This window comes from Microtus pennsylvanicus, chromosome 18, assembly GCF_037038515.1.
Source record: "Microtus pennsylvanicus isolate mMicPen1 chromosome 18, mMicPen1.hap1, whole genome shotgun sequence".
Classification (NCBI taxonomy): Eukaryota; Metazoa; Chordata; class Mammalia; order Rodentia; family Cricetidae; genus Microtus; species Microtus pennsylvanicus.
Window position 1 is genome coordinate 5,530,816 of NC_134596.1, and position 12,440 is coordinate 5,543,255.

The following is a 12,440-nucleotide window of genomic DNA, read 5'->3' on the forward strand; positions in this document are numbered from 1 at the left end:
CTATGATCTGTTCTGTCCCTACTGCATGTTATAAATATGGTGGGGTACTAACATGGTGGTGGTGTTCAGAGGACAGTCTTTTCCAGGGCAGTCAGGTTAAGGTCTGGCGACCTGGGAACCAATACTTGTGGCTTTCTAAGGGGGGAGAGAGGATAACACACATGTGAACGTCCTGATTCCACATGACACTGTCCTACCAGAGGTGACCCCTCTGCCTTGGGTCTCCTGAATTACGAGTGAAATTATAACTCACCTTCCCGGGACACTGTCACCAGCAGAAATGACCAAGTCACAGCAGCCTTCTCTCAATTCCCTCCCGAGTTTCACCAAACTGGCCACCACTATCCAAACATCTGCTGCACTCTGCAGCTTCCGTTGTTGAGTTCGCCCTCTCCTAGGACACACACACACACACACACACACACACACACACACACACACACTTCACCACCCTCTAAAAGTTCTCTCCTGCATCAAATCCCAAGACACTGATGGATTTGGAAACCCTTTTTTGGAAGGGTTTCCAGATAAATCTTCTATACTTTGGTCTCACACGTCTAAGTCCATTAATATCTAACATGCGCCAAGTCTATTATAAATACTCAGCAAATTTTGTCAAGAGAATTAATGAACCTAGCTCAAATCAGCCAGGCACCTTTGCTCTCTGTTTTATTTCTTCTGTGTCTACCTTGAGGCTCTTCCAGATGGATCTGAGTATTCGGACACTGAGGAAGTTACTTAGCTCTTTACCCTCAGGAGGTATCTACCGCCCGCATATGCAAACCAGCTGACACAAATACCGCACCTTGTTGTTAGATGGGAACCCTTAGCTTTGTTCATGGATCAGTGGCCGACAACTGTACCCCCAATAGAACTCACCCCTCAAGTCTCATCAGAGAGACGTGTGAGTTGCAGGAGTATGTCCTTTCTTTTTATTAGTTAATATGACATACATGCCCAAGCTAGCCTGGACTGATGCACTGTGAAGGCAGCCACCACTCTGAGCTCTTCTTAGAATCCTAGCAGTGCTTCCTTTGAACTTTAGGATCTTCATGAAAGGATGACAAGATGATCAAAGATGTCAACTACAGGAGAGCAACAAATGAGGCGCCAGGATGGAAACCATACCAAAGCCTGCCACATGTCTCAGGTCCACCATGATATCAGAGCAGAAAGAGAGACATTGTGGTACAGGTTGTGTGGTCTTGGTGATGGTGAGAACCCCTCGTTCTGATGCAGAGCTAAGCATGGTTAGTGATGACTGCAGCTGCACAGAGTCCTATTTCATGGCATTCTCTGCAGCTACAGAATAATCCTCATTACATCTCTGACTTTTCCACATTTCATGGCTCCAGCCTTCTCCAATTTTTCTGTAGTGTCTAACTTTCATAACTATACCTATATTTTGAGGGAAAAATGAATGAGCAATGTTGACAAAAGTTCTTTCTTCATGAAGTCACACTGCAGACCTCCAACCACCAAATCTGTGACTTTATAACCAAACCACCCAAAGACTTCCAAATCATCCAATCAGAGAACCCACAGGCTTTTCTAAACCACCCAATAAGAGCACATACACACCTCCAAACCACCCAATCAGAGTGACTCACAGACCTCCAAACCACCCATTTAGACTGACTGTGGTTGGTTCTTCTGTTCCCGTATCTTCTTTCTTACTGGCATTTAAGATGGTTCTGGTCAGTGATCAGTCAGGACATAAAAAGACTACGGTCAGAGAATCAAACGGGACCATCATGCATTTATAAAGTGCTATTAGAACACAGCCATGCTAACTGATGACCTATTATAGTTAAAAAAAAAAAAGAATGGAGTAGTAGTGCCAGAAACCACGGGCTTTAAGGTGGAAATCATTATATCTGGACTTTTACTCTTTGCATCCGAGTGTTTTTGCTTTGCCTTTCTCCCACTCCCTGGAGATGGACATGCCTTGCTCACTACCCTGCCTGTATCACCCAACCAGGCACATGGGAGGTGCAGAATGTCTGCAGGTTACGAACAATTTGCAGACTTCCTAAGAGAAAAATGCATTAGCTTCTATGTGAAGCTCTCAACTCAGCTACACATCTGGAATCACTGCTTCTGGGTATGTGTGTAATGAACTCATGTCGAGAAATTTGTAAATGGCTGGAGAATACACCAGAGAGGATTTTTGGCACAAGGTGCAGTTTTAATATAAATGCCACGGACTCACTGTGGGGCTTAGAGGGGGCAGAGAAGCACATTTTTATAGCTGTGTTATGCTGAGTGAAACACATGCTAAATCACCAGGCAAATCAGAGCTGCAGGATCTGGGCAACATCTGGAGAAAAAGAACTCAGAGTAAGAAATGTCTGAAAAGTTGTTGATAGGAATATCACTTTATGATTTTTGTCAATTTATTTGACTCTTGTCAACTGATATTACCCAGAAATTTTTTAAAACACCCTACTGCTATAAAGAATAAAAATGCCATTTTCTGTCCTTCATTTTTTAGTTTCTGTGAAGAGTCTGCAACTCTACTTTGTGAAAAGTTTCACCAAAGCAACTCCTTATTAACAAGAAGAAATCACAACCTACTGGAAATCACACTATGCCAAGCAGATGCATGAAGAGGCAACCACCGCCAGAATGTCGTGTTTCGCTACTGCTGAGGAGTAAAGATGGCCTGAGTGCTTCCGCTCTAAATAACCTCCCTGGCCGCAGTGATTCCACACTAAAAAACCCCAATATTTAGGGGAAAGCTGAACCTATGCGATTGTTCAATAAAACCAACGTGTGTGTGTGTGTGTGTGTGTGTGTGTGTGTGTGTGTGTGTGTGTGTGCGTGTCCAGGCATGTGGAGGTCAGAGGACAAGTTGGTTCCCTCTTTCTACCTATGGGTCCAGGAGATCAAACTCAGGTTGTCAGTTGAAGCTCACGTCATTAGTCTTGGCAGCAAGCACCTTCCCCTGCTCAGCCATCTTGCTGACCCTATATATTGAACTTTTATCAGCAGAAGATCCTGGGCACATGGTCACAGACCTGATACACACATTACCCACCCCATACGGTTGGCTAGCATTCCTCCAGTCCCCACACTTCTGGAGCATTTTCTATAATGCAACCAGACTTATGGACACTGTCGCGTGTTCATATTTTTCTGATTCTACAAAGTTCTCTAAAAATCTCCTTATGCTTCAAGAGAAAGTCAATGTTCCTATGGCAAAGGAAGCTGTTTGTGAGCCTCCATGTGTGTCTGCCTGGCTCTTATCTCCTTTCCACACTAGCCTCTCATCAGCCCTCCTCCTCTGTGCTCTGGGCTCAAGGCTGCTCTTCAACAGACTTGATAAGGTCTGACTATATCTTTCTTCCTTCTTCCATCCTCTCAGGTCCTGATGGGTCTTTATACATGACATTTCCAACCCTGATGGGAACTGACTCTTCTATGATTTGAATGCCATCTGCTTTTTCCTCGAGCATATTTCTAGGCTTCATCTTTTTCCTAGTGGCCTTTCTTGATTCTTGATAAAAAAAAAACTCTTCTGGGACACCCACCAAAAATCTAACCTCAAGAAATGCATCACATTAAAGACTAATGAAGACACATCTTAAGTTTAACTGTGGGATGTTATGTTGATGTCTCACCCAAGACAACAATGGTTCCTGAAGTCAGTGTGCAAATACCATTGTACACACCTCCCAAGAACTTCAACTGTGGGTCTCCTGGATAAATATTAAATGTTCTGTTATCCAATCATTTGATCAAAGTACTTCTTAATTTGTATTAAAACATATCTTGTAATGAAATCAAAATAAATCTTGTTATGAAAGCCATTCATTTAAACAAAGTCAGTTAGAATAACATAAAGATAAGCCATGTGGCATGAGCACAAGAGATTCTGAAGAACCACATGAAGCATAGAAAACAGACCATTAATGTGCTTAACTGAGAATGTCTGGGCAGCAAGAATTCAGATGCAGGGCCATTTCCTACTATATCAGCTCAAGGGAGCGTTATTCCCCCAGCCATATACAGATGCGGCAAATTCACAGTGGCCCAAACAAGAGGAAGGGGTGCTGAGGGGCACAGGACATCAGCAGCAAAGGAGTGAAGTGTATTCAGTCTGTGGAAAGTGCCTTAACACGAAGCACAGAAAAGAAGCAAGTGGGTAGAAAAACGTATGGAGACACAGAAATGAAGAGAGCCTAATAAGGTGTCCACAGAAGCTAGAGAAGTCCAGCAGTCAAGCCAACTCCAGGACACAGTGCAGGAGCCCATGAAGAACAAGATGCACTCTGCAGCTTCCAGGAGGAGGAAGAGTCAGGTGGCTGACTCTGTGCAGACTTCTGCACAATTAATTTCATCCTGGGCGATAAGGTGTGGCAGACCTTCATAGCCATGTGTGTTGCCCACTGTGTAGGAAGCTCAAGCCATTCCAGAGAGAGAGCTGACCCAGGAAGAACCGCATTCACAGAAGACTTCAGAGTGTTGCAGGCCTAAAGGAGGGCCAGCTCTTGAGTCTCACCCACATCCACCTTAAGTGAGCATCTCAAGGTCTCTGGTGAGGAACGGGAAACAGCCTTGCTTCTGATTGCAGTAACGTCCACAAACACACCACTGTGATCACCATTCTGTGTTGTGTTTAGACAGAACAATACACAGGCATGCAGATGGGAAGACATTCTAGAAACCCCTTCTACGGTCTTCTCTGGAGGAAATGGAGGCAGAGAAGCAAAAGCGCAAGAACAAAGCAGATTCTGCACATTGCTTAACTCTCCCGAAAGGGAGCCAACATCCACCTCCATTACGAACGTCGCATGCACAATCCTGCTGCCTAAGAATTAATTCATTCAAAGATTATCTTTAAAATGGAAAAAGTCCTAAGGTTTTCATATTATATTCTATCTCTCTAGTTCAGTACACACATTGTCTAAAAAGACACAAACTCATCTACACACATACATATATATACATACATACTCATACATGAATACACACGTACATATACATATGCAATGGATATGGACAGCCAGAGACACACACATGCATATGCACACACATGAACACACGTGTGACACACAATCACACACACAAAAGCATACATGCATATGTACACACCCATGTGCACATATACACATGGTCAGGCAAGCATACAACGATGCATATGCAACACATGTACACATGCATATATATACATGTACACATATGCATATGTGAACCCACATCCATTAACACACACGCATGGACACACACACACACACACACACACACACACACATATATATATACATGTACACATATGCATATGTGAACCCACATCCATTAACACACACGCATGGACACACACACACACACATATATATATATACATACATAGGCATGTGCACGTAGAAACACACATATGCTAAGCAAACAGGAATAGTGATATATGAAAGATGCATTTAACTGTTCTCTCTAGAATTAGTTTTCTCACAAATTAGTTCTGAGACACACCAACCATCTCATGAAAAGAGAAATTACGAAAGAGTTTCTTTTAAATGTATTATGTATTACTGTGAATGAGACAAAGCTCTTTGAAGTTTACTGTTTTTTTTTTTTTTTAGATCAGATCATATTCTCGTCTAGAAGAATAATACAGAAAATGAGTCAGGTCTTCCTTCTATGTGTGCTGGCAAACTCAGGACCTTAAACTAGAAGCTGTCTCTACCGTGTAAGCGCATCACAGTCAGACCAGGGTGTGTGCTAACTGGGGAAACATGACGGGGAGCATGAGAGCTGCAGCAGAGCTAGGACTGGTGCTGCACAGAAACGAGGCCAAGCCACATGTGTGCCAAACTGCAGAAGTCAATTTGTGTACAACAGTAGAGCAGAAACACTCCAAAATTACAAGGCGTGTAATTCCTATCACAAGAATCTCTTACTTAAATGTAAGCAAAAACTGTATTTGTAGAAATTTCAAAAATTTACTGTAGATAGGTAGAAGGCAGAAAATCAGGGAGAAATAATGTTTTATATTTTACTAAAATACTATGTGACCATCAACCCTGATGCCCAACTGCCCTTGTTTGACTGGAAGTCAAGGCTCGATAGTGGAGGCGAAGGGGAGAGGTCTAAGCATCTAGGAAATTACCTTCAGTGTCTGCTTTGCTTTGGCTGTGGAGACATAGGCACAACCATGAAGACCCTACTGAAACAAGAAGATACAGGTTCATAAAGCTCTCTCCATCTCCACTGCAGATGGTGAACCGGCAGCACCTAAAAATGCAAACTGATCCTCTGTGACAAGATTAAAGGAAGCTTTTTGTTAGTTACGATAAGAATGACTATCTCTTTAAATCCTGTAGTGGGGGATGGTTTTATAACACTGGGGTGCACAGTGTTTGAGACGAGAGAGGCACACATCCTCTGGGAATTACACACTATATCGGGTCTTGGTGTTTCAAAATGCAAATGTCAGGATGGTCCCTTTTTTAGAGTCCTGTGGTCTCCTGTTCCAAAACAAAGGAAGCAAGTGAGGGAAGAATTTTCCCGGGGGATAGACACCAGGTGCAGCTCTCAGTTCGCACAGAATGCCACAGCCCAGAGGATGCCTAAGAAAGTCTAAGAAAGATGTTAAGCAAAGGATCCTGCTCTCGTGGCCTGGGTTTCCTGTCCCACCATGCCGGGCTCTTGCTCTTGGACAAGACCCCACACCACAAAGCTGGGTGCCATGCAGCGTCATCTCACTTTCATGCCCTTCCGTTGTGACCAAGTATGTATTTTGGGACAGTCCAAGGTCATGGGGCTACAAGGAGTCATCTATCTATCTGACGGACAATTCAGTAAAGAGTTCAGAGGGAGTGGGAGCTGCAGTTTGCAGCCCAGGCTTTCTGCACAGACGCAGTGTAGGAGGCAAGCTGAGTCATGTCTGGGAAGTAAGAATTTCCTTTACTATGACTGGATATCAACGTGGCTGCAGTTCTCTGGTTGGCTATCTGCCCAGGTCACCTTCCATTTTATTCTTAGAGTATTTCATCTCTAGTCTTCCTTCACTGGAAACAGGCATCTATATTACTCAGCAGATCCATTAGAGTTGGGCACCAGGCTCTAAAGAGCCTATTCCTAGCTTTGGTGCTAAGATAACCTTCCAAATTCTAGTTCCTCTGGAATGCTAATTCTGTTGTTGTTACAAGACGTTGAGGAAATATTACATGACGAATGTGATCCCTGCGTGTGAAAGGAGGTCCTCCTTGCTGAAGACCTCGCGTCACTGCTCATGCTGGCTGTGAGCTTGAACAGACGTTCCCTAACATCTGTGAGAGGAGCTTTATAGCATGTGTGCACGGCTGTCTGCAGGACTTCCTTCTGTAAGCTACAGTCTGGCTTACACTGAGTCCCCTAGGAACACGGGCAGTGCTGCTTGCTTATCCTTAGTCCTCTCGGGCAGTGAGGCAATGTGTCGCCAACAAAGTCATATGCCCAAAGAGAGTACATTTCCCACAATAATCCAGAATTTCAAAGCACCCTGAGTAAGTAGCAAAAACAACCCCCAGGCTGGATAACAGCCACGACTGGCCCATGTATAGATGGAGATAAGTTAGCATAGTGTTGTGTAAGGTATTACCGCTGTGGTCTGGAACTCTGGAGACTTTCTGCCCTCCGCAAAGGTTTAAAGACAAACATGAAACCTAATCTGCACTTCATGTGCTTTTCAGTGAAGCCCGAGAAAGACTCCATTGTCTCTGCTCTCCATGGTCTGTGAGGCTGGGTTGCAGGGAAAAGGCTACCCAAGAGGACTGCCGGGAAAGAGACAGAAACATCAGATAGGTTGTCTTCAAAAATAATCTAAAGAACCCTTTACTTGGCTGCATCTCAAATACAATTATACACTGGATTCGTGGCTCACTAACTGTTGTTTACATCACAAACTATCATAAAGGAACTCTGGGCTAGAATAAGGCATTTCAGTGGTATTGACAAGGGCTGAGCCAGTGTGCAGCTGTTGGACCACAAGCCTCTGGGAGACGCTAACTGACAGCAGCTGGCGCCACCAAGAGGGCTGCATTCGGGAGAGAATTCTTTCATGCAGTGCTCCCCTTTACTGCTTTCTGAGGGGAAATGGGCACATCTTAAATTTTTTGTTTAATTTTGTAATGTCAGCAATTTTAAGAAGCTTGATTTATCATAAGGACACCTGACAGTGAACTGCAATTTTCAACATGACTGGCTTTAGAATCACGTAGGAGATACACCTCTAGGCACACCTGTGAGGGCACACTCTGCCTGTGTGCGGCACTGTCCCACTGCCTGGGAAAGCAGACTGAAGGACGGAATTCAGCGGAGACAGGTGACGCAGAGCCGGCCTCCAGCGTCAGAAGCAAGAATTTTATCACAAGGAAAGGAACACACTGATAACCAGTTCAGAAGTTCTATACCTTGTTCTTCCCACAGTCTAGAGCAGGGGTTTTCAACCTGTGGGTGCTGATCCCTTTGGGGGTTAAACGACCCTTTCACAACGATTGAATATCAGATATTTACATTATGATTCATAACAGGAGCAAAATTACAGTTATGAAGTAGCAACAAAAAATAACTTTATAGTTGTGGGTCACTACAGCAAGAGAAACTGCATTAAAGGTCACAGCTCGAAGCTTTAGGGAGGTTAAGAACCACTGAGGAGTTCCTCAGATTCTTGCTTCTGACACTGCTGTAGGAGACTATTTTACACAAAACGATGTGCTACCAAATTGTAAATGATTACTCCCATGTATTAGTTACTGGCAAAGTCAAAAATATCAATTAGTATGATTAATGCTATGGATGTTGGAACGTGCCACTCCAGTGAGCTGGGCTGCAAGGCTTTGTGATTAAGGGGACGGCACCAACTGCCTTTAGCACAGATAATACAGTCTTACCAAGAAGTGGAAATGAATAAAATCTTTCAGGAATTAGAGGGAAATGTCAGGCAAGGACAGAACTGACCAGGCCATACAGAAATTTGACTTTTCTATCTGCATTGGCGACAGCATTAAATGAGCATACTGTTCCTTCTTACTGGAGATATTGTACTGCCTAGCCTGTCCGTGCATACTCACTACAAGCTCCACGATGGCCCAGTGTGGATGTATTTCCTCATGGTCTGCTGTGTTCTCTTTATGCAGCCTGAGCCCACGAGCGGACTATGCAGGACTTATAAAGACAAATAATTCAGTTTCTCCACCTCAGGCTAAGCAAGTCTCATCAATAATTCAAGAGCACAGAATGTTGTGTGTAATTGCTCCATTCCCTTCATTCCTCTCCCCTCTACACAGCTCCCATTTGGATTAGCATAGATGACTTAAACCAAAACCATTCTTGTTGGGAAGACCACAAAAGGAAGAAAAAATATCAACTTGCAATTTCACATTACTGTGGAATGTTCATTCTGTTCTTTTTAAGGCAAATGTCTGACAAATTGTAGTTTTATTGTTTTGTTATGTTTTGCTTTTGGAGACAGAGTTTCTCTGTGTAGCAGCTCTGGCTGTTCTGGAACTCTTCTGTAGACCAGGTGGGCCCCAAATTAACAGAGCTCTGCCTGCACCTGCCTCCAGGGATTAGTTTATGCCACCAAACACAGCTAAGTATTTTCATCTTAAAGAAAATGTAAATGAGAAAATTTATTATGTAGATTTAAAACTTACGAAATTCAGATACCATAATTTTGTATAATACGATTTAAACTGGGCTTATTGCTTACTGTCTGGATGCCCTCTGCTAGCTAACAGTGGGATGCGTAAATTAAAAATCACATTGGCTTTTTTTTGAAGAGTAGCAACAGTACTAAAATGAGATCATGTATAAGCCAATGTCTTTGATAAGTCCTGCCAAAATAAGAATTATCTGAAACTACTGGCGGAGGGATGTTGGAACTCCTGAAGGAAGATGTGAAAGTCCCATCACAGTGAGCAGACCGTTGCCACTGTGCGGGGACGGCACACCGCGGAAGGACGGCACATCGCGGAGGGACGGCACACCGCGGAGGGACGGCACACCGCGGAGGGACGGCACACCGCGGAGGGACGGCACACCGCGGAGGAGGGACAGCACACCGCGGAGGATGTTATGACTACTACAGGGAGGTCTGTCACAGTTTCTTGGTTCCCCTTTCAGTTGTGTGCTTTGGAAGCATAAGCTGTTGTGCTGAAGGCCGAGCTGTGTTCAGTAATGAGTTCACACCAGCCCACAAAGCCAACACCATCTGAGTTCTTTCAGTTGGGGGTAACTCCTTAAATAATTATTTTTGCATTTTTCTACCACACATGACTTCCTCAGAAAGAAAGGGCTAACAGGACTTATGATCGTTTGTTAAGTGCCAAGGAGACATTCCTGCCAGAGTGTCATCTCCGCCCTGTTGTTAGCACCAGTGAACATGGGTTAATACCAAGTTAAAGTTCTCTAAAGGAGCAAACACATTTTCTAAAAGAAGGTAATTTAAATGCAGAATTTACTTCATTCAGCTAAGTATTTTGGGCTCCTTTGCCTAAACTGATGCCGTGCTGGGACAAATGGACCAGAACGGGAGGTGTTCAAAAATGCGCCTTTTCGTTCCCATGGATCTGAGCACAGTAGCCATGTTCCGGGATTTTATGTACATAGATGGAAACAAGGCCTAAAAACAAGCATAACCCATTAATCTGGTTTTGAAAATAAAATTGCCCCTCTCGTGACTTTCCAGGGTGGATGGGTGGGTACAAACATGGGTTTCCAGGTGCTGGGTAATGGCTGCGCCTGCAGTGCCTGAGGCGAGACAAGCGGAGGCTTTACTCTGGCTCCCTACTTATTCACAACTCTGCGTTTTTGCACAACAGCCCATTTTTCATCACCAGGAGAAGTCTGCAATTTGACTCTGGCTATTTGTTACTCCCAGTAAATCAATATGTGTCAAAACAGCAGCCGGTAATAGGACTCTCTCATTGGACCTCCCCTCAGAGTCCCAGAAGACAGTGCCAGGGTCGGTTACTATGGCAACAGATCTAGGTACCTCTCAGGATTATCCAGCCATAGTGAGTTGATTTTCACCACACAGACTTAATATTCTGAAGAAATTTTAGAGCAAAGAAAAAAAATCTCACGAAGTCAGTAACAATGCGTGTGACCTTTCTGTTGATCCAAGATGAGTTAATTCAAAGACAGTTTGCAGAAGGTGTCTCTGCAAACCCTTCTCCTGACTGCCAGCTAAATTATTTATTGTTTTTTACTTAGGGCTCCTGGACATTCACATTTCTTAAGATGGGAGACAAAAGGCCTGGAACTATGAGATTTTTAAGATGGAAGAGCATTAAGTTGAACAAAATGCAGAGGTATCCTATGAAAATGTCTCAAAAGAAAACTGATGACTTCAGAGTTTCCAGCAATTACCATTGGAAGACTCAACAAGATGATTCGGGCAACCAGAGAATTGTCTGAGTTTTATTATGGGATTCAAGCAGATAATGGCATACCTTAAGTTGTACAGAGCTCTGACTCCTTTGGACACTGAAAGAAGACAACGCATTTTGAGCCGCGCCAGTTGGTTAGCATCTGTAGTAATCGTACTAACTGTGACTGATGCAGGCAAGTGACAAGCTGCATAGACAGAATGAGCCCTGTTGTTCACGTAGGGGAAATGCACTCTGTATTCTGAGAACTTTAAGGGAAAATGGCACAGGGTGATTTATTATAATCGACTGTAAGTGTGCCATAAAACTGGACAGATCATTTTAAAAAGGCTAATCTAGTTGGAAACAGAGTCTCATATTTCCTCGGCTAAATAGCAAATATGAGGATGATCCCCAGCTTCTGACCCTTCTGCCTCCACCTCCCTCCCAGGAATGGACCACCTTCCCCACTCTATAAATGACTAGCATTTGACAGCGAGCACTATAGGAGGCTTGAAGTGGAGTGTGCTCTTCCAGGAGTCTGGACTTGAACTTTATGTACGTAACACTTACTTGAAAGAGTAAACACTCTTTTAGCTATAGAAAAGATTAAAAACAATTTCCTAGCTATCTATAGGAAAGAGTTGAATCTCTTAGACAAAGTACGCAAAGTACTTTGGGAAATTCCGAGCACAAATGGCACCGATTAAATTTCCGTTGTCTTTCCTACAAAGTCTCTCTGCCTATTTCCTTGGGAATCATTTCCAGACAAAACTGAGTACAGACCCAGTATTTACTCTTCATTAGCAAGGGCCTTGAGATACTTTTTTTTTTTAAAACAGTAGTAAGCAAGTTCCAGAAAACTTGTATTTCAATACAATTCTGAGTTTTAAATAATTTAAAGTTTTGTTTCAACCCATAGTATCTTTTCTAAAATGAGTTCTCCCTAACTTAAGATGACACTCTAAGAAAAACAAGTGACGGGGACCAATTCTAAGGTTGAATATGCTTAGGAAATACTCCTCAGGACTTTCTCTCTGGAAGATTAGAGAATGAATACTGAATGCTCCAAGAGCTGCAGGTAAA

The 12,440-nt window shown here is 43.4% G+C and overlaps 1 protein-coding gene across 5 annotated transcripts in view; it reads right to left on the bottom strand.

The window, feature by feature from the left end:
- The window catches only part of Gas2 (growth arrest specific 2), a 132,806-nt gene that overhangs the window by 24,590 nt on the left and 95,776 nt on the right, over positions 1–12,440 (bottom strand). For 3 of the 5 annotated variants that reach the window (XM_075952509.1, XM_075952510.1, XM_075952512.1), the window contains one exon: positions 6,110–6,163. The exons of the other annotated variants lie outside the window; for them this stretch is intronic. In XM_075952509.1, the coding sequence (XP_075808624.1) occupies positions 6,110–6,163 (54 nt within the window). The remainder of the gene's footprint in view (positions 1–6,109; positions 6,164–12,440) is intronic. 5 annotated transcript variants of the gene reach the window in all.